Source organism: Anser brachyrhynchus (genome assembly GCF_964034855.1).
Source record: "Anser brachyrhynchus genome assembly, chromosome: 3".
NCBI classification, from domain to species: Eukaryota; Metazoa; Chordata; class Aves; order Anseriformes; family Anatidae; genus Anser; species Anser brachyrhynchus.
The window spans coordinates 121,043,871-121,067,723 of NC_137696.1; the positions used below are offsets into that span (position 1 = coordinate 121,043,871).

The 23,853-nt window shown below is 40.8% G+C and overlaps 2 protein-coding genes across 4 annotated transcripts in view; one reads left to right on the forward strand and one right to left on the reverse strand.

The window, feature by feature from the left end:
- The window catches only part of SUPT3H (SPT3 homolog, SAGA and STAGA complex component), a 280,720-nt gene extending 269,039 nt beyond the window's left edge, over positions 1 to 11,681 (forward strand). For all 3 annotated transcript variants that reach the window (XM_080587425.1, XM_080587423.1, XM_080587424.1), the window contains exon 12: positions 9,912 to 11,681. In XM_080587425.1, the coding sequence (XP_080443551.1) occupies positions 9,912 to 9,953 (42 nt within the window). In that variant the 3' untranslated portion in view covers positions 9,954 to 11,681. The remainder of the gene's footprint in view (positions 1 to 9,911) is intronic.
- The window catches only part of LOC308193140 (uncharacterized protein), a 70,716-nt gene that overhangs the window by 10,393 nt on the left and 36,470 nt on the right, over positions 1 to 23,853 (reverse strand). Inside the window, exons 2-3 of the mRNA XM_080587426.1 lie at positions 14,523 to 14,583; positions 1,646 to 1,838 (exon numbers count right to left, since the gene is read on the reverse strand). Of these exons, the coding sequence (XP_080443552.1) occupies positions 1,646 to 1,838; positions 14,523 to 14,583 (254 nt within the window). The remainder of the gene's footprint in view (positions 1 to 1,645; positions 1,839 to 14,522; positions 14,584 to 23,853) is intronic.

Here is a 23,853-nt window from a genome sequence, read left to right on the forward strand (position 1 = left end):
AGCTTGGAAAGCTCCAGGCCTGCGGCATGGGTGGTGGTTGGAGGAGACTCCTCTGTTTACGTGTCCCCACTTGCTCATTTACAAAAGAAGCCACCCACAGTCGAGCTCTTAATATGCTCGGCATGTTTCAGTGCTGAGATCCTAATTGCACGCTGTCAGGAGATAGTGAGCAGGGCTGCTATCACACAGACCACGTCCGTGATCTGTTATTATTCACAGATGACCAGATCATTCCTGTTACCGTTTCCTTCCCTTATTCACTTTGCATATACCCAGTAAATCTGTTCTTCATACTACTTTCCTTTCCACATCCTCATGCTTAGATCTTGTTTGATGGGATAAATGTGTCATTGCTTTGACACGGCTGGCAAAGTCCAATACTGAAATGAGTTGCTATTTAGGGGAGGAGGATCTTCCTGTGATTATCACCAATTACAAGTAAAGTGTTAACTGCTCAAAGGAATTAACTGCTCTGCTTTATATTTTTTACAGGCACGTTGCATTCTCTGCACAAGCAGTAGGACAACTTGCATATCATTAAAGAATAAGCTTTAATTTCCTAAATTATAAGCACTTCCTGTCATAAAAAATCAACTAATTGTATCAATATATGCCCGGATTAAAGTTCAAATTAGAGATGGAGCTTTGTTTTGAAGGATAAGTGTGTTCAGCTTTCATGCACCATTTTTTAAATTTGGATTTGATCCTGGTATGTAGAAGTTCAGGAGGGACTAGAAAGCATATTTTGATTTGGGGCTATTTCTAATATGAGTGCCATAAAACCTGGTAGTCTGTAATAATTTATTCTGCTGCTAAAGTATTGTTTTAACTGGGTAAACTGCCTCGGCACTTGAATTTTTTTCTCCAGCGTGCTGCAGAAATGCACGTGAAAGATCGATTGGATGTCACTCTAAAGCGTAATCCTAGGTAATTTATTCAGTTTTACCTGAGAGAAAGCTCCAAATATATGTTCTTCTGTTTTTAATCAGTCTAAGTACAATTGATTCAACTTTTGCCTGGATAAAGAGTGAGTAAAAACTGAGCGAGAGCCTCAAGATTTGGCTCTTATTCATTAACCTCAGGGCAGACTTCATTTTGTATGATTTTTAAGCTATTAAAATGTTGGTTGGCTTCCATTTGAGCTCGAATTCCTAATATCACCAAATAATTATGTGTAGATGATGAAATGAAAAAACAGGCATGTAGTCTCCAAACGCACATTTCAGTCTGGGTGGCTGAAATGGCTCATAACATTCAATGCATGAAAATGGGGTGGATTGAATAAATTAGCAGAATCACAAAAGGAAACCACTATAGGAAATAGTTTTACACGTGTAATCACTGAAATACTCTAGTGAATGTGTCAATCTGTACTAAATAAATATATTTGTTTATAGACATGCTCTGTATTAGCTTCCACTCTTTCACAGCACTTTGCCAAACAAAATCCCACTAGAAGTAGGATGTTCGCACCCGAGTAGGAGTTTCTTGGATAAATATTTTTTCTATATTGAGACCAAAACCACTTCTACAAATTTCAGACTTTGATTGAAATAGTATATTTCTTTTTTTTTTTTTTTTTTTTTTTTTCCCTCCCCATCTCCTCCACTGGCAACCACTGATGCATTACCTTAATTCCTCTTACCTCCCACCGCTCCGGTGAGCGGGAGCCGGCTGCGGACAGAGTGCATCAGTCAGTCGGTGCGTGGGGCTGGGAGGGCCCGCACCCAAACGCTGCCACCCGCGAAGGACCTCGGAGCCTGAGAAAATTCCTCTGTTTACAGACTTTCTGTCCCGCGTTGTTGGTTGGGTACTCATTTCCCCGTGAAGATGTTTTGCTGAATCAAAAGGAAGAGTACAGACGGTGTGCCCTCTGAAGTGAGCATTCACAGAATATTTTCAGGGGTGGGGGAAGAGAAGTATGCTGCAAAAGGTCATTAAATGCTCCTTTTCAGTGCAACAATTTCAACAGTTTCAAGAAAATAATATAGGTGAAATATCTCTTTTTTTTTTCCCCAAATAATTTATTGAAATACTCGCTCCTCCTATCCAGTACCTGCCAAGTTCAGCATCCATTTCTGTACATCTGGTATTTTGGCCACTACAGTGGGAGACACAATGTAATGCAAATAATAATTATTGAATAGCGTGCAGCATTTTCAAAATACCATGTATTAGCTCCATAATCAATCAATCCTCAAAGCAGTTCTAAGTGAGCGTTAGTATTTCTGTTTCAAAGACAGGGGAAGTTGAAGCACAGCAACATTAAGTGGTTTGTCTGAGGCCACACAGCAAGTAAGTGTCAGAGCTGGGAGCAGAGCCCAGCCCTGGCTCCTGTCCTTGTGCTCAGACGACTGTACCACACCATGTTGTTTCCAAATAAATTCGCTAAAAATCATGCGCTGAGTTCATGAGTGGTGGTGACATGTAGGGGCAATTTAACCCTGTCACTACCTACAGAAAAAAAATAAAATAAATTGACCCTCTTCCTCAGCAAAGGGAAACCTTGCAAGGTCAAGAAAAGCCATCCTTGGAGAGGGTGAGCCATCCAGGCTATTTCATGCTCATTATGCTGTATTGCAATCTGAAAGAATTTTTATTATTAATGGTAAATTTTCACATGGGAGTGCAGTGACTAAGGATCCGCGGTGTACCCTGAGTCATAAACCAGAGGTTTCAGTATCTGACCATACCTAAAGTCTTTTCCACATATGTCTCAAGGCTTCTAGCTTTAATTTCATTCTCAGACATAGCAAAATTGCCTGTGCATATTATTGCTACCCTACAGTTAAGGCAGCAAATTGAGACACATCAGAAGAAAAGACATTAGTCTTTGGGCAACTCAAAGCATTTTGACCAATGTGACGTAAGGTGGTAAAATTATTAATGAACTAATTATTATGCTCATGATGCTCAGGAACCATGACCTTTCCATTAAGGTGGGGAATTTCCACATTTCCTTTGTGACCGGGTCCAACAGGTTGTATCCATCGAGGTCTGCTGTGAGCTTTGCCACTGGCCTGTCATGGACAAATGGTTGTGGGTCATTAGACCCAAGTCCATGCAAACTTGCTCCTCAGGATACAGCAGCCTTGCTCCCTTGGTTCAGGAGATAGAATTCAAGATCCCAGCTCCAGGTTTTGCAGCCCAGGGGAAGGAATTCCTCACCCTGACGCTGAACTGAGCAGCACTTAAGTCTCGGTGAAGACTCAGAAGAGGAAATTCTTCCAACGTGCTAGGCAGCGTCTTCTGTTCTCTAACAATTAAAAAGGGTTTCTTGCTCTCAGACAAATACAGCCTATTAAAGTTGGTGGCAGTGATGGGAAGAGCTTTGCGAAAATATGTTTGTTTTGCAAAGCTGGCTGCCAAGTATTGTTTTATGGTTCCATTTTTTCCTTCTTTCTCCACTGTTTACAATACCCTCTGAGAAACTTAAAATGGTCTTTCTCTCCCTACCAATTTTGTTCTTTTTTTCTTTTGGCAGACTTTGGTACCCCACTCCCACACCCCAGTTCTTGCTGCAACAGAAGCCGTGATCCTTTTGCCTTGTTTTTCTTTCTTATAATATCGGCCCAGCCCTGCGAACAGCCTTTGCTAGTTTACTGCGGCATCACAAATTTGGCAAAAAGAGCTGAAGGGCAATAAAAGCCCTAAATTTTGTTCTCCTTCCACTGGCGGTATTGCACAGAGGTGTCTGAGAAATACATTTGGGCCCCGTTTTTCAGAGCTCCTGTGTTTCCACCAGCCTCGGGAATGTCATTATTCCCAATAGCAGAGAGCAACAAAGGAAAAGTTGGGTATTTCAGATTTAGACTATGTTCTTTAACATACTTGGATGATATATCCTGGATATATCCCATTCCTGGATACAACGACACCGTTTTATGTGACTACTGAAAATATTTACGCCATTGGCAGATAAAAAGTAATCCGAAGCCCAGAACTGACAGAGCTGAAAAGCATTTTGTCACAAACCATTGAGAGGTGGTTTACAGGGGCAGCGCTTTTATCAGTGCTTGGTGTATGTGTTCACCTACGTACAGTGTGCTGGTGATCTCCGTCCCCTTCCAGGAGGACACCCGGTACTCACGGCACAAATTCCACTGCTGTAGCTGGGGTCCGACTGGCTGGGTGAAGACTCAGAGAACAGGCCTGGGCAATTAAGTTGTTTTATTTGTGTTACTTACACCTAACTGCAGTTCCTTGGGGCTAGCTTAATAGGGTTCCTTGGGGCTAGCTATGGTTGTGCTTCCAGGATGACCTTTGCTATATGGGTAAATGGATGGTGGAGACAGCACAGCTGTCTGGCCCCGTCCTGAATGAAATCTGTGTGATTTCGTGAGTACAGAAGGGGAGATCATTTGGTGCATTGTCCAAATTCATAATCAACTAAACCTGGGTGTTTACACATATATATTTGGGATTTGTTATTCGTTATTGACCATGTACTAGACATTATATACATAAAAAGTTCCCTCGCTCTCTGAGTAATATCAGACATCTGTGCTTTGGCTACTGATTAAAGATGGGTTTGTAGAGCTGGAGCCTCCAGTGCTATTGTTTTAAATTGGAGAGAGAATTATCCATTATATTTCTTTTGTAACATGTATATAATTTTAATAAGGAAAGTTTATATCCACACAAATTTATTTAGACCTAAACAGAAGCAGCTAATTCTAAACAACATGCAGATTTTCTTTTTTAAACAATATTGCTTATACTTTGCCTGCTAAACTAATTATTATTTTAATCTGTAAATAAGCTGACACTTCTTTGCATGTGGTTTGTCTATGCAGGCTGGGAAAATTAGAAGAATAACCTTCTAATCACAGGGGTTTTAATGTAGATTTTTTTTATGTACAAAGAGCTATGAATGTGCCCAGAATGACTTGCTTGATATTATGGCGGGCTAATGAAATTTTAAAGTTAACATTCCACAAATAAAATGGAAAGAAAACACAGGGAAGAAGGGAGCAGATTTAAAATTAGAGAATCTTTGTGTTTTATGGGTTCCAGGTTATTTGGAATGGAATGAAAGTTAATGCTACATCCTTTTTTCCATTCTGCCAGCCAGTGTCTGATCCAAGAATGTCTCTTATTTAAAGGGCAGGGCTCCCTCCACTGTTCTTAAATAAAGGCTTTCACTGTCTGAGATCTAATCCTCCCTGATTTTCACAGTAACACTGTAAGACTGCATGAAGAAAATTATTTAATGAAAAAAAGTTTTGCATATGATTGCCCTATCGTAAGCCTGTCTAAGTCATATGGTTCGATTTACATTTATGCAAATATCAGAGAATAGAGTAAAATTACCAAAGGAGGAAAGGACTGTGGCATGTCACAAACATGATGTGCCTATTTGTATTTATGTTTGCTAATGAAGTTCAGCCAGGACTTGCTCTTTGATTTTGATGTCTGTGTCTGCCATTCTACTTCATGCATTGTAATTAAACCACTTGCCCACACACATACACAAGGACAGCAAGAGACAGAGACTTGGTTTTAAAAATGTTTGTAACTTGCTTATAGAGGACCTGTAATGTGGCATTTATCATCTTTGAATGATAAAACAACATATTATCCGGAGTTACAAAATTCTGTTTCACCTTTAATGCCAGCAGAACAGCAGAATTAAACTAGTGGAGGATTTGACCCAATAAAACTCAGTGTCTGAGATGTCCACTGGAGATGTTTTACCTTACACTTTCCAAAGCTTATCCCAAAAAAGAATTTAACTCCTATCAGCCCACTCAAAAGTCACAGCTGTTTCTTTCTCTTGCCAAAATTATTCTTTATCATCATGCTACAGCTGGAAAGTTATGCACTACTATAAATTGTTAACTGGAAACCATTTCTAGCTAAGGTGCCTGTTCAGAAGTCTTAGTTTCCTAATCTGGTATGTTTCAAAGTGGAGGAGTACTCAAATCTTTGGGTTTGGCTGGTGCTTGTTTATGTAAATCACAACTTCAGTATGTCTGTGTTAAAAATCACGTGATTTTCTGCCCTATAAATTGGCCCTATAAACTCTTCACTAAAATGTTTCATTTCATGTGACCTACTTTGGGGACAGGAGTTCTGCTTCCCTCTTCAAGGAGCAGTCCTTTGTTGTCCGTCGTGCTACCACTGCAAGAGGGACATGGGACTGAAAAAAGAGAGCAGAAAATGGATGACTTTTCATGAACATTGAGGATTCTCTTGACCAAGGCCTTTTGTTCCAAATTGCCTTCTTAAGTTGTTAGTTTTGCCTTCTTCCACCAAACCAAGGACAACGTGTGTTCTTGCTTTTAGGTGGCTCACAGAGGTGAGCACATCTCATCTTTTCTGCTGCATTGCCACTCCTTTCAGACTGTTAAAAAATGATTAAATAATGGTAGCATTCCAGAGAAGATTTTCATATTAGAATCCAATGTACTATGATGACCTAAAGGCACAACATTTTCAAGGTAGGCTTCCTAGTGCAGTAGGCAGACAGATGATGTCTGGTATAATGCAGTGCAGAGATGTAGCTGACATGAGTTTGGGATTGCTGTGTTACTTGCAAATGGGAAAAACATGAGTAAATTCTTTAGATTGCCTTAAATGAAGAAAATGCATCAACGTGGTGCCTAGATGGGCTTGGGTCAGGGCCTGGAAGTGGAGTGCTCAGCAGCAAAATCATCATGCCTTTCCCCCAAACAGGAGCACGTGGCAAGAATGGATTGCACAAAATGAAGGTCATATTGCTGCTTTCTTTTTGGCCCAGCCTGCTTAGGTTCTGATGGTGGGTTGCAGCAATCTGGTTTGCTTTTAACGAGGTCAGAAAAGAGGATGCAAAATCTCGCCATATGATAGCAAGAAACCAGAAGAGTTTCTGTGAAGGCTAAATGGGCTAAATAAGGTTACATCAACTTTTCACAGCATGGGATCTGTTCTGGGAAGGTGGACGGCGTAATTTGTGCCAAGCTAGGTGATTTCCCACATCTAAAAGGTGGTCCCTTGACCACCCGCGTGCAGTGGGTGCGGTAACAGGCTGAGGGACCTTCAGCCATGGCAAAGAGTCAGCCCACAGCAGGAAATGTTAAAGCATATGCTGGTAGACTGCACATTTTGAGAGAGAGCACGCAGAAAAAAAATGTGGATGCAAAAAATGCTTTTCCAAACTGGGCTCCAGAAGGGATGGTGGGCTTATGTTATCTCCTGACATTGGGCCATAGCAGCTATATACCAGCCAAATGGATACACGTACGGCCTCCCATTTTATTTCCACATCAAGAGGCTGCATCATCCTCTGTGTGTAATTCTGAGCCAAACGGTCCTTCTTTTTTAAACAAGGATACTGCCAGAGTGTCAGAGAGCACCCAAAAGTCTCATCCAACTGAGCCCTTTCCATTATATCAAACCACAGTTAGTAACTGTCGTACATGTACACTCTCTTGTGATGGCCCGTACACATACAAGGTTTATAAAAAACCCCATGCTGTTTCTCTTCACGATTCTTGGCATGCAAAGATATGTCTTTTAGTATTATGAATTCAGCTGTATATATCTTAAAGATAAATGGCGTAACTCAGAATGAGGAGGTAACTGTAAAATAGCTTTGCTATGCATAAAAGTATTTTGGAGGCTAAGCTTTATTATCTGGTAGTGTATCAAAATAAGAAAGAAGTGTTATCTTGTTATGGAATGGGATGAATCAAATTCCCTCCCGTGAAATACTGATTTCCAAAACAGTTGCCTCTAAGCTGAGGTTGAAGGTAAAGATTGTTTTGGGGGTAAAATGCTTCAATTTGTGTCCAAATTCCTTAATAAAATATGCATATATCAGAATCACTTTCTCTGGCTTGGGACGGGGAAGTGTGTTGTTTTCATTATTGCTGAACTTCAAAATGGCTTAAGGAATTTTGTTGGCCCCTTCCAACAAAACTGAACTTCAGGCAGGGATTAAAGCAAAGGAAATTTCAGCCCAAGGGCAAATGTTTCAGAAAGTTTAAAGTATGTGAAACAGGGAGTTAAGTAGGAAATAGTTTTCAACCCTAACTATAGCCACTCTAGCTATAATATATTGCTAAATATAGACTGGTGGGTGTGTTCAGCTTTCTGAAGGTGTTATCCTTCCTCCTCTGAAGCTTGCTTCTAAAATGACCTTTTCAGGGATATAACTAACCATATAATATTGCCCATGTTGGAAAATGTTAAACTGCATTATTTCCCAGGTAAGCCCAGCCAAGCCCAACTTTGCTTTTGCGACCAAAATTCCCTTCATAAAATTCAACCTTTTTATCTTTCATGTGAATCCAACTTTATACTTGGGTTCATTTATCTCCAAGCAAACTGCACAATAGCCCTGAATATTTAATTTATGTGCTAAAGGTTGACACTTGGGTTATAAACCTCTGTAAAAATACTGGGGTCAAGGAGCTAAAAACATTACTTTTGCATCGACTTCAAAATGCCAGCCCTAATGGTTTGGGCAAGCTGCAGATCCAAAGTCCCTTGGACTTGCTGCTTGTGGTTGTGGGAATATATTGGATCCTTTCAAAATTATTGGCTAGTCTGTTTTTGTGCATTTCATGTTTGGGTATGGAGTTTTTGGATTTATTTTCTTTGTTTGTGGTGATACTGTCATGTCTGATGACTGGCTATATATCCCAGAACTAATATTCCACTCTTTGACTCTAATACCATATGCTGCTCGATCTATATGTTGAAGTATGGTGTTAATGTAAGGGATGCTGTAATGAACATCTTGTACGTATTTCCTTTTGCATATTCAGTGTCTGTAAATGTCTCTCTGAATACATACTTGCTGTTTTTGAAACTATTTCCTTACAATCCAGTACAAATACTATTTATACACAAAGTTGTTCAAGGCTATCCTTTTCCTCTGTCTTTATGATACTCTTCTAGTCTAAGAGAGGAGAATTGATCTTCCTGAAATTAATTAGGAAATTGCTAAAGTAACTAAAAATGGTAGTTATATGTGGCACTTCCTAAATGCGTGAACCCTAAGAGGTACAAAATACATCTGACAAAGCTCTAGCTGTATTGAGTAGATGACTGTATTTTCATTTTCAAAACTGGATGACTGCTGAAGGTGAACCAAATAAAGCAAAAGTATTTGAGCTCCTTTCCTTTTTGAAGATATCATTAATATCTCAAAAAAAAAAAAAAAAGAGAAACATTTTTAAAGAATATCCCCTTAAAATATAGGATTTCCAGTGTGCCCAAGTTAAAAAGGCATAGCTTCCTATATTGATTCCAAAAGAGATGTTAAAAATGCATGAAAGATATTTTAGTGAGGCAGGGTCACAGGATCTTTTAAAATTCTTTTCTCAGATGCTGTTTAACTCTTGTATTTCTTTATCATTGGAAATACTCAATCCCAGGTTACAACGTGTGAGATATCAAATTATTTTGTGCTGACCAGAATGTCTTTAAAATGGATTTGGTTTGGGGAGTAGGGATTATACCAGTGTCTGTTTACATAGCTGCAGACTCAGACTGTAAGCTAGGTTTGGAAAACTGTAATGATTCAGTAATTTATAGACTATTAGGATAGTTAGGTTAGAAGCGATTCCTGAGCATAGTGAATAGAGAACACATGCTTATAAAGGACAAACAGATTCAGCATAATAGTGTATTTTTGGCCTCATCTATTTTGCAGGCAATTAACAAAATAGGATGTTACATTTTTGCATATCTCTCACTCTCCTGAAATAGAGTCACTAACCACTTGTTAACCACACTGATTTTTTAATAGACAACGTGGTTGCTTATAGCTTCCCCACCAGAAATGTTCAGATTAAGCACACTATTAGATTGCAGCCAGAATAGTCTACAAAACAGGAAGAAAGCCTTGCCTTTCTCTCTGCCTTCTTCCCTTGTTTAAGTTGACGTGATAATTCATTACAGATTTTCTCTTTCTTTGACAGAGTGCCTACCGCAGAAACGGGATGACTTTTCTCGCCTGCTAATATGGATGTGGCTGCAGCAACAGGAAAGACAGTGTTATATTAAGGTGATTTTCTTTTCCCCTCCATGGAAGGAAAAAAATACAAGCTCCAATGTCTCCGTGTACCAGTGAGTGGGCTGGTTTGTTGTGACTATCTGCTGGCCGACTCTGTCTCTTTTTCCAGCCCCCTCAATCGTTATTCTTGTTTACTAGCTGGAACATTTAGCTAATTAATGGCAGGATGTTTGGGATAGCGTGTAGGTGGACAAGAATATGGATCACACAAGTTTGAAGTTTGCAGGGGACTTGCTGCTGTCAGCCCCTTTCAAAAATGCGCCGTCATTTTTATTTAATTATTTGGAAGTCTGTGTTTTAGTAGAGATGTTTTGTGAAGCAGGATGGGGCAGAAAGAGGCCAAAGATGTTCTAGGTTATGTAGGTTTTCCTTGTTATTTTTACAAAAAGGAAAAAATGTACTGTTTTTCTCTGATTTCCCTCAAGTCGTTTTTAGATGGCATTCAGACAGTATAACCCAGTTTAATTCAGTAAGGGGATTTTTAATAAGAGTGATACCAAACTCAAATCCAAATGTTTTCAGAGAAAACTTCACGTAGCCTACACTTTTTGGTTAAAGACTTATTTTTTTTACACACCCCAACATAGTGAAGTTGTCAGCCCCAAATTCTCAATATTGCCATCTCTCTCCCTGTTACATTCCTCCCCGAAGGCCTGAGCTGTTGCTGTCTGAAGTCAAGGGAAGTCTCTGCAGCGATTTGGCACAGAATCTGGCCCCTCTTCAGAAAACATATCCTGGAGTATACAGGATACAGCCTGACCAGCCGTGTCCATCTCAGTGATCCTGGAAAAAGGCTTAATGTTACATGCTGGCTAGGCACTGGCTGCAGGAGGCAGATGTCTTTGCTGCTGACAAAGGCAGCGTTAATGTTGGATTCAGCTAAAGACAAAATGGGATTTTACTGCCTTTTTATATTTTAGTTCACTTTGTTTGTTTTCAGATTTGTTTTTTAAATCTCAGTCCCTCCTTCGATGGTTCTTTCCGCCCCCAGCTCCTCAAGCCTGTGCTGTCCTCACAAACGTATTCATTTCTTCCCATAAAATCTGTACAAATATAGAGCTAACCACGATGATGCTGAACCAGAGAAAAGGGCTTAGGCTACAGCCCATCACTAGGATCTGCAGGCATGTACTGCCTGTGTCCCTTGGGCAGCCCATGGGTCTGCTTTAGCCGCTCGTAGCGCAGGCTTGAAATCTAACTTAAACCTCAAATTAAGACAGAGCACTCAAGGGATCAAGAGGAGATCAGCAAAATATTACTTTTATGTAGTGCAGCCGTCCTCCTCCTTTGTGCTGAGTATGTGAGGTCTTAACTTTTACTCCCACTGCATGGTATTGTGGTCATTTGTAAGTGGTTTTCTTGCCCTGCTTTCCTGGACCTGCTTGCGAAAGCTTTGGAGGTATCTATATTTTAAATAAACAGAAAAATGCGTCTTCTCTTTGCAACCAAAATATCCTAAATGTGAACTTTGTACATTGAATGTTACTGCCATTTGTGAATTGCTTTTTTCTTTTACCTGCTCACACTTCTGTTTTCTGGAATTAATCTGTGTGCAAAGAACTAAAAGTAATGTGTACACTGCCGTATATTAAATGGGGGGGGGGGTGGGGGGAGCTTTCTGATGTTCCATCTGTGCTAGTTGAAATATATGATTAAACTTTTCTTTTTATCATCATTCTTATTTTTGTTGGCGTCCTTAATCATGGAAAATTATACGCTTGCTGTAAACATCCAGGCTTTTTTAAAGGACACCAGCATTTATTGTATTTGGTTTCGATCTGCAGGCATATAGACAGAAGAGACCATTTCAGGCACTGAGTAATGGAATCAAAATTCCTTCCGTAGCTGTATCTCTCCCAGATTTTACATCTTAAAATATGCATAAGCAGGGAAAATACTGGCACTTATTTTTTACTGGTCTACTTGAAGTCGCAGAGAATGAAGACTCAACATACATTTCTCTCGGAAATGTGACAGATCATGTTTTTGTTGGTCTGCCGTATGTTTGTCTATCTTGAACAGCCTGACAGGCAATTATTTATAAAATCTGGGTTTGCCCAGTAAACCCATATAATAACCTTTCACTTCTCTACATAAGCCATGGGCTGAATTGAGAGTAAAACAAGGTAGGTTATGTCTCCCTGCTTGAACCAGCCAACTTATTCTTATATTGGGAAGGAATAGCTTTTTCTCAGAGTCGCTTTTCTTTCTGCTTAAAGCTCAGATGAGAGCACTCAGACCCATGCTGGATGCAGTGTGTCTCAACCCCACCTTCCATGCTGCAGAAGCAGAGATGGGTGTTCAAGCTGGCACCATACATTTTCTCTTAAAATTTTTTTCTTTACTTTGCATATAAAAATCAGTCTGAGGTGGTGGTAATGGCTGTGCCTGAATGGCTTTGTGCTTGTGTAATTTCAGCTTGCAAATAATTTTGATTGTTCCTGTGGGTTTGTAATTGCTGGATCAGGTTGTGTCGATGGCTTGGTGTGTTATCGGTTACCCGGTGGAGAAAACACAACCAATTTCAGCAGGAATGAGACTGCACTAGAGTTTGGCTCGCACCTCCATGTCTACCTGGCCGTGGGGTTATATTACCTTATTTTCCAGTTTCTTCACCCATTGATCTGCAAACAAGGGGTACTAATTCAGCTGGAGGTCACCAGGGGTGAGGGTACTGAAGCACGACCTGATTTTTGAGTTGGGGTTCATCTCATTTCCCATACTGCCTGACCTTGCTCAGGCCTCATTCTGAGCAAATACAGCCATCTGAGAGGATCTTGCCATTGTCTTGAAATGGGGAGAAGCTGGCAGGGCCCCATATTTCCCCAGAGATGCTCAGGACCTTACTGAATTCTGCCTCCCTGTGTTTTCAGAGGGCACTTCTCTTTGTCAAGGGAAGATCTTGCTGGAAAAAGAAATAAGCATTTCCTGACACTTCTTGAATTTAGATGAACCTTAGTGTTATACTAACATTCGGCCATCGGCCGTGTGCAGATCTCGTAAAATATTTTATAGCTTCCTGTCTAGCTTATACAGAATGTTTCATAGAACATAAACACTTCCACTAATAATTTAAGAATAAATAGATAGTGACATTTGTCACAAGTCTAACCACTAGTTGAAACTTACACTATTACAGGTTGTTTTTTTTTTTATTATTTGCCTAAAAGTGAATCATCTTGTCCAAGGTTCGCCTTTTTATACCTCCACAATATATCTATGCAGAGCAGCAGAACAGCCAGGGAAACGCGGTGGCATGCATTAAATCCAGGGCTTTATTCGGAGGGCACAGAGCCAGCGCAAAGCAACAGAGCCATCCCTGAAGGAATTGAATGTAAATTTGATGGTTTAAATAAGGCCAGATGCCTTACAAAATTATTTTGAAAGCTGTATCTTCTAATGTAGCTCTTTGCTTTTTTTTTCGCCCCCCTGCTTAAGATAATGATGTTGCCTTTAAAAATAATAAGAAAAAACAGCTCTCGTCTATTGTGGGGAGACTACAATCAGATACTTTAGCTTCCATAAATCACTGAAATGTTGGCAACTGAAACAAACTTTTAAAAGGCAGATGACTGCAAATTTGAAGGAAACCTTCATACTTTATTGTTAAAAGCCTTTTAACTGTCTAGAGAGCACTCTGAGACACTACATTAATAGCCATTCTCAGTAATCAAGCTCCACTATACTTATATACTACTTTTCCTAAACAAGATAGATTAGTAGTGGAAGAGAACTGGAAAGATAAATAGGGAAAATCAAGAACTAAAATTATAATAACACAGTTTCATTTTACATTTTATAACTCTCTTCTATATTTGTGATTGATAATCCGTCTTAATTCCTATCAGACAGAAATATTGGCACAAGAGTCTTATACAAATATCCGTGTCTTTCTGGAGTAGTCTTCATCCAGATGCTTTGCAGATTTTCTTACTGATTCTGTGAAGATGTGAGCTGTCAGTCTTTGGAACTACCATGACTTTGATTGCTGTAATATCAGTGTGCCCCACAATCTTCCATGTATTTATGCCTGCACTACCACTTGGAGATAGTAGTGTGCTGTTATCTCCATCTCTTCTGAGGCATGGAAGGGCTAAATGACTGGGCCTGCACTGGGAAACCTGGGGTGGTTCGGAAAACCTGGATTTCCCAAACCTATGCTGATGCTCTCAGCTTTCAGTCATCTTTCCCCTCCAGTGAAAATGATACGTATGTCAGAAAGCACGTGACCCATTTGTGCAGGTTAGGACAGAAATTGGCAAAAAATGGTGTCCAACTGGACCTACAAGAGGAATTTGGGGAGGAAGAACGCATTCAGTCCACTTGGACCCAATACAGGACTTAACACTTAAAATCCTTCCTGCTGAAACGTGCCACAGCCACCTAATGGCCTAGTGCAGAAACATAAACATCACGTTTCCAACAAAACATGGACTATGGACACTTTCCCTTCATACAATGCTGGATTTCTGCATCAGGAATCACCGTGAGGGAGGTGCTCATTGAAAAATCCTACCTGAGCCTCGCCAGGGTGCTCTTGATCTCTCACCAGCCTCCCTTTGTTTAGTGTATGAGAGCTGCAAGAAATAATAGGAGAAACGCAATTAGGAAATGTGAATGCCCTCTTTTAACTTGGGCAGCAGCTGTGGTGGGCGTTCACACAGATAAAGCAGAGCATTACATTTTAATAAATGAACTGGATCTGAATATAATAAAGCACAGCTGAAGTGTGGTGGCTGATCTACACCTGGAAGGAAAGAAGGTGTGAGGTACCTGAAGCCATAGCAGGCTCCAGATAGGCAGAGTCAATAAAGCAAGTTGGCTCAAACTGGTTCTGTTTAACTCTAATTTCCATAACTATTTAATTAATATTAACCAAAAAAAAAAAAACCAACAACCTATTGCATTTCTTGTACTTCTTGTACTGACATGATTTCTTCAGATCTGCAAATGAAATGGCAGCAACTGTGTGTCAAGCCTAGGTGAAAACAAATCTGCAACATCGCTGCAGAAGGAGAAAGACGACTTTTATAGGAGCGAGGTTCCAGGTGAGCTTCTTTTCCCAAACTCCTTTGCTCAGATCTCTGGGCATCTGCTGTGTGTGCACAAATTCTGCAGCAGCTTCAAGTAAATCATTTCAATAAATCAGATGTGATCTGTCTAGTGTTCCCCATGTTACCCCTGCCTTGCTTTATTATAAAAGAATTGATGTTCCTCTTTTGGAATGTTAGCTACAATTTGCTAGTCCTAAATTTTCACCGTTCAGCAGAATTTGGTGTAGACAGAACACAAATTCAAGCAATTTTATTACTAAAGGGTGCTTTTAGCACCTGGAAAAGGTGTCTTTGAAAATCAACTTCTCCACGGAAGGGGCTGCTCTTACTCTCTTATTCTTTGGGATGGTGGCAAAATTGATATTCTGTAGGTCCTGAGCTTGTACAACTAGCAGCTGAGGTCAGCCTGGAGGTCTTCCTCAAACTCATGTGCATCCCACTTGTCTCCTCGCTGTGCAAATTAGGCGCAAGCCCAAGAGGAAAATCATGACAGATTCTTCCACTGGAAGATCAGGAACTGCAGTGCTGTATATTCCAAGGTATGGTAAAATGAAATAACCTTGGTCTGACCAGACTCAGCCAAATACCACTTTAGAAAATTCTTTTTTTTTTTTTCCTTGTTTGACAGTTACTTAATGATTATTTATGCACTTTGGTGATTGGAACTTCAGTCCTCGTGTGTTTGTTTGGCAGTGAAATAGTTAAGAATAATGTGCGGTCAGGTTTCAGAGTCAGTAGGGGTGCAAACAGCTGTCTGTCTTTCTGCAGCTGTTGTTTCTGAGAAGTGGGTTAAGAACCTACCACATTTTAAGGGTATTTTGGAGCAGTCCGAGTCGGTTACTTTATTCATGGTAGCCCAACAGGTGTAGCTGTGTAAACTAGTCTGCATTGCTCAGTAGAGGTGCCCAGAAGAGGTGTGTGAATATTGTCCATACTACGGATCACCCAGAAAATGGCCAAAGCTCCAGCCACGCTTGGGTTGATGGGAGAAGTACAAAGATTATTCCATCAGGACTCTGGAGTTTCAGTACCTGTTAGTCTCTGTGCTCCAACTAAACCTCTTTGGGCAGGTGTCTGTGAAGCAGAAGACTGTATCTTGGTGTGTTTGGATGGGCTTGGGAATCAAACATACGCTGCTGTCAAACGCAACGAGAAGTAAAGACTTGGCTATTGACTATGGTAGAAGGTGCAGCCCTGCTCGCAAGTTACAGTCTTCCCAAACGTTATGGTAATGAAAAAAAAAAAAAAAAAAATAGAAGGAATAAGCAGCCAAACTTTTGAATTTTTTGGCCAAAGTCCAAACCTTCCCAGTTTTTGCCATTGCAAGTTTTTATGCTTTTTTATTTTTTTTTATTTATTTATTTTTAATGGTGTTGAAGTTGGGCTTCTGGATGATGCTCAATTCATTTTTATTTTGTTGAGGCTTGTTTTATTTGCACTTTGGTATGTATTTATGGCGCACGCTCTGAAGGGATTTTGCATCTTAGCAGGTTTCTTTGGTGGTCCTACAGGCAGTGCAAAATTAATGCAGTACTTAAAGAGAATGTTATTAAAACTTTATTCATAGGTGAGCGGGAGAGGCATAGAAAATGTGTTCATTTATATGCTTATACATTAAATATATATGAATATATACATATATATTCATGTTTTTTCGAGAAGGCTGAATTCCAAAACCAGCTCTGGTTTTACCAGTCTAAAACCAAACTTGACCCTGCTTTGGTATGTCCCTCTTTCTGCAATGAAAGTAGATTTATCCTTGTAAAGATAAATATTTTTACTTTATGAAAGTAATTTGATTGTAAATTTTGATTTCTTTTCTGCCTTTGTTACTCATTGTTCTCTTGCCCAATGTTTAGTGTAACAATGTTGGATCTTTAAGAGATCATGAAGCCACACAACATTTTAGAAAAATCATTTCTGACCTGTATGAAAAGGGCATTTTTGAATCTGCAAGTATGTTTTATTTATTTATTTTTAAAAGTCCAATAAAATGTTACTTGAGAGGGAGAGATCCCATCGGGCTGGGAATAAGTCCCCAGTTTATGCACTCAGGGCAACAGCAGGTATTTTTATAGCACTTGAATGTTGAAGGGTGTTGTCAGAGTTGAACACTGCAGAGATACCTCGCTGCTCACTGAAATTGTGTTTGAAATTTTCTTATACTTTATTATATATGAGTTGTGCTCTTGGCTGCCATTTCCTTCCTTCAGACTCCCAAAGGTGAGTGGATTGTGCCCTCTGGGGGCTCTCTACTGCTTTAACTTAGATTTAAGGGTTGGGTTTTCTTTCTTTCTTTCTCTTTCTTTCTCTTTCTTTCTCTTTCTCTTTCTTTTCTTTCTTTCTTTCTTTCTTTCTTTCTTTCTTTCTTTCTTTCTTTCTTTCTTTCTTTCTTTCTTTCTTTCTTTCTTTCTTTCTTTCTTTCTTTCTTTCTTTCTCTCTTTCTCTCTTTCTTTCTCTCTTTCTTTCTCTCTTTCTTTCTCTCTCTCTTTCTCTCTCTCTTTCTTTCTCTCTTTCTCTCTCTCTTTCTCTCTCTTTCTCTCTCTGTCTCTCTCTCTCTCTCTCTTTCTTTCTTGTAAAATATCACATTGATTTTTCCCCCCTCCTTGTGTCTTATGAAGGAAGAAATTTATGGCCTTTTTACATCAGGAAGTCTAGCTTTTCCTGACGTTTTATTGCTTTGAATATTTGAAACATTTCAATCCCAGACAATAAATATTACATGATTATTGTTTTCATATGGATAGGCTATTTCCCCCTGTTTTTCCTATCCAACTTTTTACTAGCAAGTGACACCCAACAATTTATGGATACTAAAAACATTACTATTAAACTTTCCTAGGAAGGTCAGAGATAGTCCCTCAATTTGCATGCAATGCATAGGGAAAGAAGTTAAAATCATCTTGTGTGTTTTGAATCCTGAAGCAATACAAACTTACATCAAAAAAGTGCTCACATTAGTGCCTTGTTTCCATGAAATTAAGCAGCAGCTCTTGGGGCTTAGGTGGAAAGAGGAGTGAACCCCAACTGAGGACTTCCCAGATCAGTAACTGCAGGTGCAGGATGTAGGAATTTGCTTGGAGTTGGTGGGATTGTGGGTTTTCCACTAACCCAGGTCAGTGTCTCGTTCTCGTGGTACCAAAACTTCCTTGTCGAGTGGGAGCTGTGAAATGCAATCTGAGGCTACGTTTTGTGATACTTCCTATTTGGGAAGAGGCACCTGGTTCTGTGCTGTTTGGGACAACAGTTCTGCATAAGAAGCAGCAAGAAGAACTCTATTTTGCACTCCCTGTTTTGATTTGACAGCAGATAAAGTGATGCGTGAAAACTCTGGTCAAAACGGTTATAGGAATGTAAAAGGCACAAGTTCTGCTCAGAAGCACTAGACTGGCTCGTTTTTGTATATTTTAAGTTTTTCATGGATACCGGAAGGGACTCTGATGCTCATGCTCCACTGACCATTGTGTTATCCATGGCTTCATCTCAATCTTGGTTGCAGAACTGGGTCCCTGATAACCAATAAATCTGCCTCTTTGTGTAGCTCTAGACTGAATGTTTCATCCGAATTCACTGACAAGGTATATAGCTATTAAGAGTGTAATCCTAATAGGTTTCAGGAGGACTCACGCTATCAAGTTGTGAAGACTACATGTAAGTATAGGTCTTCAGAAGTTTATCTTCAGGGATGTATCAGAGTGTTCTCAGAATGGATAAAGGTTTGGTATAGAGATAAGAAAAAAGACAAAAACTGTCAAAGCTCTGAACTGCAGCAATGCCCATGACCCAGTTGTGCTTTCTCTTCTTGCCTTGTGCAGACAGAGGGGACCAGTCTAAAGCCATTCAGAAAGAAACACTAATAAGTATTTTCTGAGAGTCTTTTTTAAGTGTTGTTGTGTCTTTACTCTCTCTCCTGTCTCAACCCCCTTTGGGAATGTTGAAAATAACATTCAGTTCTGTACTGCCTTTGTCTGGCCTTTTCATTTAGTAAACACAGACTTCTCCCGCCCTGTTTCTTACAGACTTTCAGCCAACTCAGCTTTTCCTGTTTACTTCCATGTAAAAAGCATCATTGGTGATATCACTCCAAGTCTAGAAATGAGGGATTTTTTTTTCCTAGCTGCCTGCTGCTCCATTTGGTATTATATTGATTTCACATCATATAATGTTTGGCATATCTAATGATTTTTTAATTTCTTTTTAAGAAAAGCGAATTAATTTTTTCTCCCCACTGAAGGTGAAGGCACTGAAATTAGCTTCTGGAGACATGGGCTCCAATCCAGACCTCTCAGAGCCTCAATTCATTAAAACAAATCTGTGAATCCAGTCTTTCTAAAATAATAATGATAATAATGACAAGCCCATTGACCCCAAAAGTCAAATGAAGAGATGTCAGTGTGGAAGCTGCAATAGCTCTGGGACTGAAAAGCAGACCGTGCCCAAGTCTCACACAGCTTTGCAAAACCTGTTGTCATTCTTACACAGATGGGGATGAATGCAGCTGAGCAGCTGCTTCATCAAGTGCCATGTTTATTTCTTCTGATTTGGAAACCCCAACTATTCCAGTGCTTCAGGAAGACACTGAATCCTGATAAAAGCAGTTACTGGCTCAGAGTTCCCTCTGCAGTTTGGACACAATTCTTATATTATACACAAATGAAAAGAAAAAAAAAAAAAAACGAAAAGAAAAAAAAAAAGTGTGGTCTCGTGTAAAACCTCCATGGTTGTGAAAACAGGTCCCGATTTCATCTCTCCATGAGTGTGACTTGCTGCTGAACAGTCAAGGTTCCACATTTAAAATAGGATTTGAGTTTTCTTGACTGATGCTTATTTGCAAATCTACAACAACCTCCCCATTAAAATCACTAGTTTCATGGCTGAAATCAGACCTTCAGGTTTCCAGGTAAGAAAGGAAGAAAGCAGCTCTCCTGCTTTCAGGGCACGGCTTGGAAATGGGACCTGCATGCAGCCAACTTACTGAGGTCTGCCTGACGACATTGGCAGCTTGAAACTATACCTTTGAGAGGAAGAAAGTAATCTGTTTTCCTGAGCAAGGTATTAACAAACACCCATTTCTCCTTGAACCCCACTCAGATTCACCCTTAGCTGCAGATATGAGCATATGCTGCCCTGCCACCCTCAGTGCACCTACAAGGACCAGAAACATGTTGTGCCCCTGAGGGATGGGGCAGCCTCTGTCATCCATCCAACATGAGGCTGGCCCGATATTTTGTTTAATTAGCCATGATTTCAGCACTGTTAAAGCTCAAAGGAAGACTGTAAATAGGAATGTTTCCCTGAACTGAGGTCTTACATGATCGGGAAAGAAGAAGAAGAAAAGCTCATGGACACAGAGGAAGGGAAATAAGCAACTGCTCTGTTGTCTGATACTGAAGGCATTTAGCTGCGCTGCTGGAGAGTGGTGATCTACAACCTCCAGTGAGTCTTGCTAGCTAGAGCTAATACCCTTACCCTTGGGTCCCTCGCCATTTTATGGCTGCTCTGTAACAGGATGTGCAACTGCTATGCATTAATACGTTATTACAGATTGGCTAGTGTAAACTCCAGGTGTTGAGAACATGATTTATTCTATTAGTATAAAAAGGTGTTTTCTATGGCCATATTAAAAATTATACTAACTGTGGGGCTTGCCACTGCTCTGTGTGTGGCACATGCCAATTTAAACCTGTCATTTCCTCTAATTTAAGGATATGTCCTCAGAAGATCATTAATTTGGGGTGGAGTTGGGGATCGTAGTGCAGCTGTGGCCCATTAACCCCCACCTGGCCGTTAATCCCTGCAAAGCACCTTCCCCAAACATATCTGCTACTACCATACAGTCACTGGAGCAGAGACCAGAGAAAGTACATTTTGGGGTGTATTTTGTACTTAAATCTATTTTAGACTGCGTTTTTATTTTAGAGTGAATTCCACCTATTATGTGATGTATGGATTCAGTAACTGATAGTTCTGTTTTGTAGTGAAATCACTATTTAGTGGACTACATGACTCTAAAAGGACTAGGATCTGGGCCAAAATCTGTTGAACACTATAGTAAATGACAGACTGGGTGAGCTCTTACTGGGTTCCCTTGGATTTATCCCAAAGCAGCACATATCCCAGCAAGTACAAACGCTGATCCCAGCAGGGATGAGCACTCAGGGGCTCATATTCCTCCTGACTGGACTCCCTTTTCCCAGTGCAAGGTCCAGGAGCCCAGGTCGCACGTTTAACTCAGCACCAGACTCAGTCTCAGCGGCGTGTCTGGTTTGTGTGTGTGCAAAGGACTGAATTCAGTCTGTCCCAGAGGACTCCTAAATCCCCAAGATCCTCCATGTAATGCCCTTGCTGTGAGTCCCCAAACCACCTCAGTGCTTCCTTCCACCTACTAGATTTTTTGGGAGATTCTACCATTTTGCTTTTCCACTCTACAGTGCTGTCACCTTTGCTGAGCTTTATGCTCAGTCCCAGACGAGGACCCAGCATTTCCTGATGCAGCTCAACAAATTTCAAATTATTTCTTTCTGGAAAATCCTCAACAGCTTATCTTCTGAATGCTGAAGGCAGAGGGTCAGGAATGCTGTGTCAGCATCAGCTGAGTTACAATATCTGACACCGTGCGATGAGATGGGCCAGAGGCTGGAGCCCCTCTGCCCTGGAGCCAGGCTGAGGGAGCTGGGGGTGTTGGGCCTGGGGAGGAGAAGGCTCCGGGGAGACCTCCCAGCGGCCTGCCCGGGCCTGAGGGGCTGCAGGAGGGCTGGGGAGGGACTCTGTGTCAGGGGTAGGGACAGGACAAGGGGGGGCGGCTTTAAACTCAGAGAGGGGAGGTTTAGATCAGACATGAGGGAGAAATTTGTCACTCAGAGGGTGGTGAGGCCCTGGTGCAGCCTGCCCCGAGGAGCTGTGGGTGCCCCATCCCTGGCAGTGCCCAAGGCCAGGCTGGATGGGGCTGGAGGCAGCTGGTGGGAGGTGTCCCTGCCCATGGCAGGGGGTTCAAACTCCGTGATCTTTAAGGTCCCTTCCAACCCTAACCATTCTATGAGGTGTTCCAGTACTTCATACCTGGTGCCCACACAGTTCTGATATAATTCCTTGCTCCAGAGCAGGTTTGAGATGGCTTTGGGCAAAGCACAATGAAGAGAGTCAGGGCTTCACATGACTCAATCTTGTACACTTGGCTTAACTGCTATATTTTTTCCATCTGCCCATGTTTTTCCATTGCACAACCACAATCTTGCCCCAGTCTTGCCTATAGCAGTTCAGAGGATTTTAGGCATCTTGAAGGAGGGGTATCTCTGCACGTTATGTATGGTGCAGTGAGCTGCCAACAGCCAATAACCATGAGATTTGGATGCCCAAAGCCCAGCCAGGAGCACATCAAGCTTCAGAACATCATTCAAGCGCACACAAGAAAGCTTATTGCGGTTTCCCACCTTAAGCAGGGCCCATTAGACCTGTTTTTCCTAGCAGGAGTTTATCCAGCCTGTGTTTAAAGACCCCCAAGGATGCAGATTTCCCTGTCTTGAATCTAGTGATGTTCTTGACCCTCATAAATTTTTTCTTTATCTGGTTTGAATTTTTATTTGTAGCAAAGTAAACACACCTCTTGTCATACCAGTGAGGACAGATCATACCAATGCACTTTGTAACAGTCTTTTCTGTGCTCAGGGGCTGTTATCCCATCAAGACTCTCTCTTTTGGCTAATAAATGTAACTTGATCAATCTGTCCTCCCAAGTCGTGTTTTCTGGATTTCCAGCACCTCTTCCTGTTTTGACAATGAACCATTGATAACTGTTCTCTGGGCACATATATCTAAATCCTTGTCCCCTGCCTCCAGCAGTTTTATCTAGCCCCATGTTTCCCTCACCTGATTAGGAAAGTGAATATGAGACAGTGTCAGAAGCCTGCAAGTGCCGGTGATGAATCTATTGCTTTTTCCTTCACTATAAACCTTGTTACCTGTCACAGAGATCCCACGGCAAGAGTTCAAATGGCTATCAAAAGTCTACACTCTGCCTACGCAAGAGCAGAGAAAGGATCAGTTAAATGAGGGGATTATTTGACCTGTGGGTGAACCAGGCAGCAGAAGCACGAAGGTACCAGAGCCCTGGTGAAGGGCACCCTGACCCGCAGCTAGATAGGTGTCACAAGCAAGAAGTGAGTAAAAAAAACTCCAAAATCCCAAGCTTACCAGGTAGTGTGTTCACACCACTACTGCTGGTCCTGTGACCGGTTGACGAATGCCAGTAAGGAATAGTTTCATCCTTTGCTGTTCTAATCTGCAGCATGAATTAAGTGTTATCATCACCCTGATAATCAGATATTTTCCCTGACTTAGTTCAGCAGGTGAAATGGAATGAATAGTGAAGTTCAATTAATTTCTAGTGATTATCTAATGGCTTTTTAATTTTATCTTTTTGTTTTGTTTTGTTTTTGGTTTGGTTTGGTTTGGTTTGTTTGTTTTTGGCTTTGAGTGTGTTGTTACTACGTGCACAGAGTGTTTCCATGGGATCCTCCTACTGGTCTGGATAAGAGATTCATCAGTTTAATTTCCAGGTTTTAATTGCCTGCATCGTATTCCTCATGAGGCCTTGACTGAAAGGAGCTTCATCCCACAGAGAACACATGGGAATGGGAATCAGGACTCATGGACTTCTTCATTTCCAAGTCTCCCTCCATGTTCACCAGTATTACCATCACCTCTGCGTTCCTCAGTGACCCCATCTGAAAAAATAATAACATCTTGCTTGGTTCATCCCCAGATCTCAAGACAGTTTCCTAAGGAAGAAGTCAT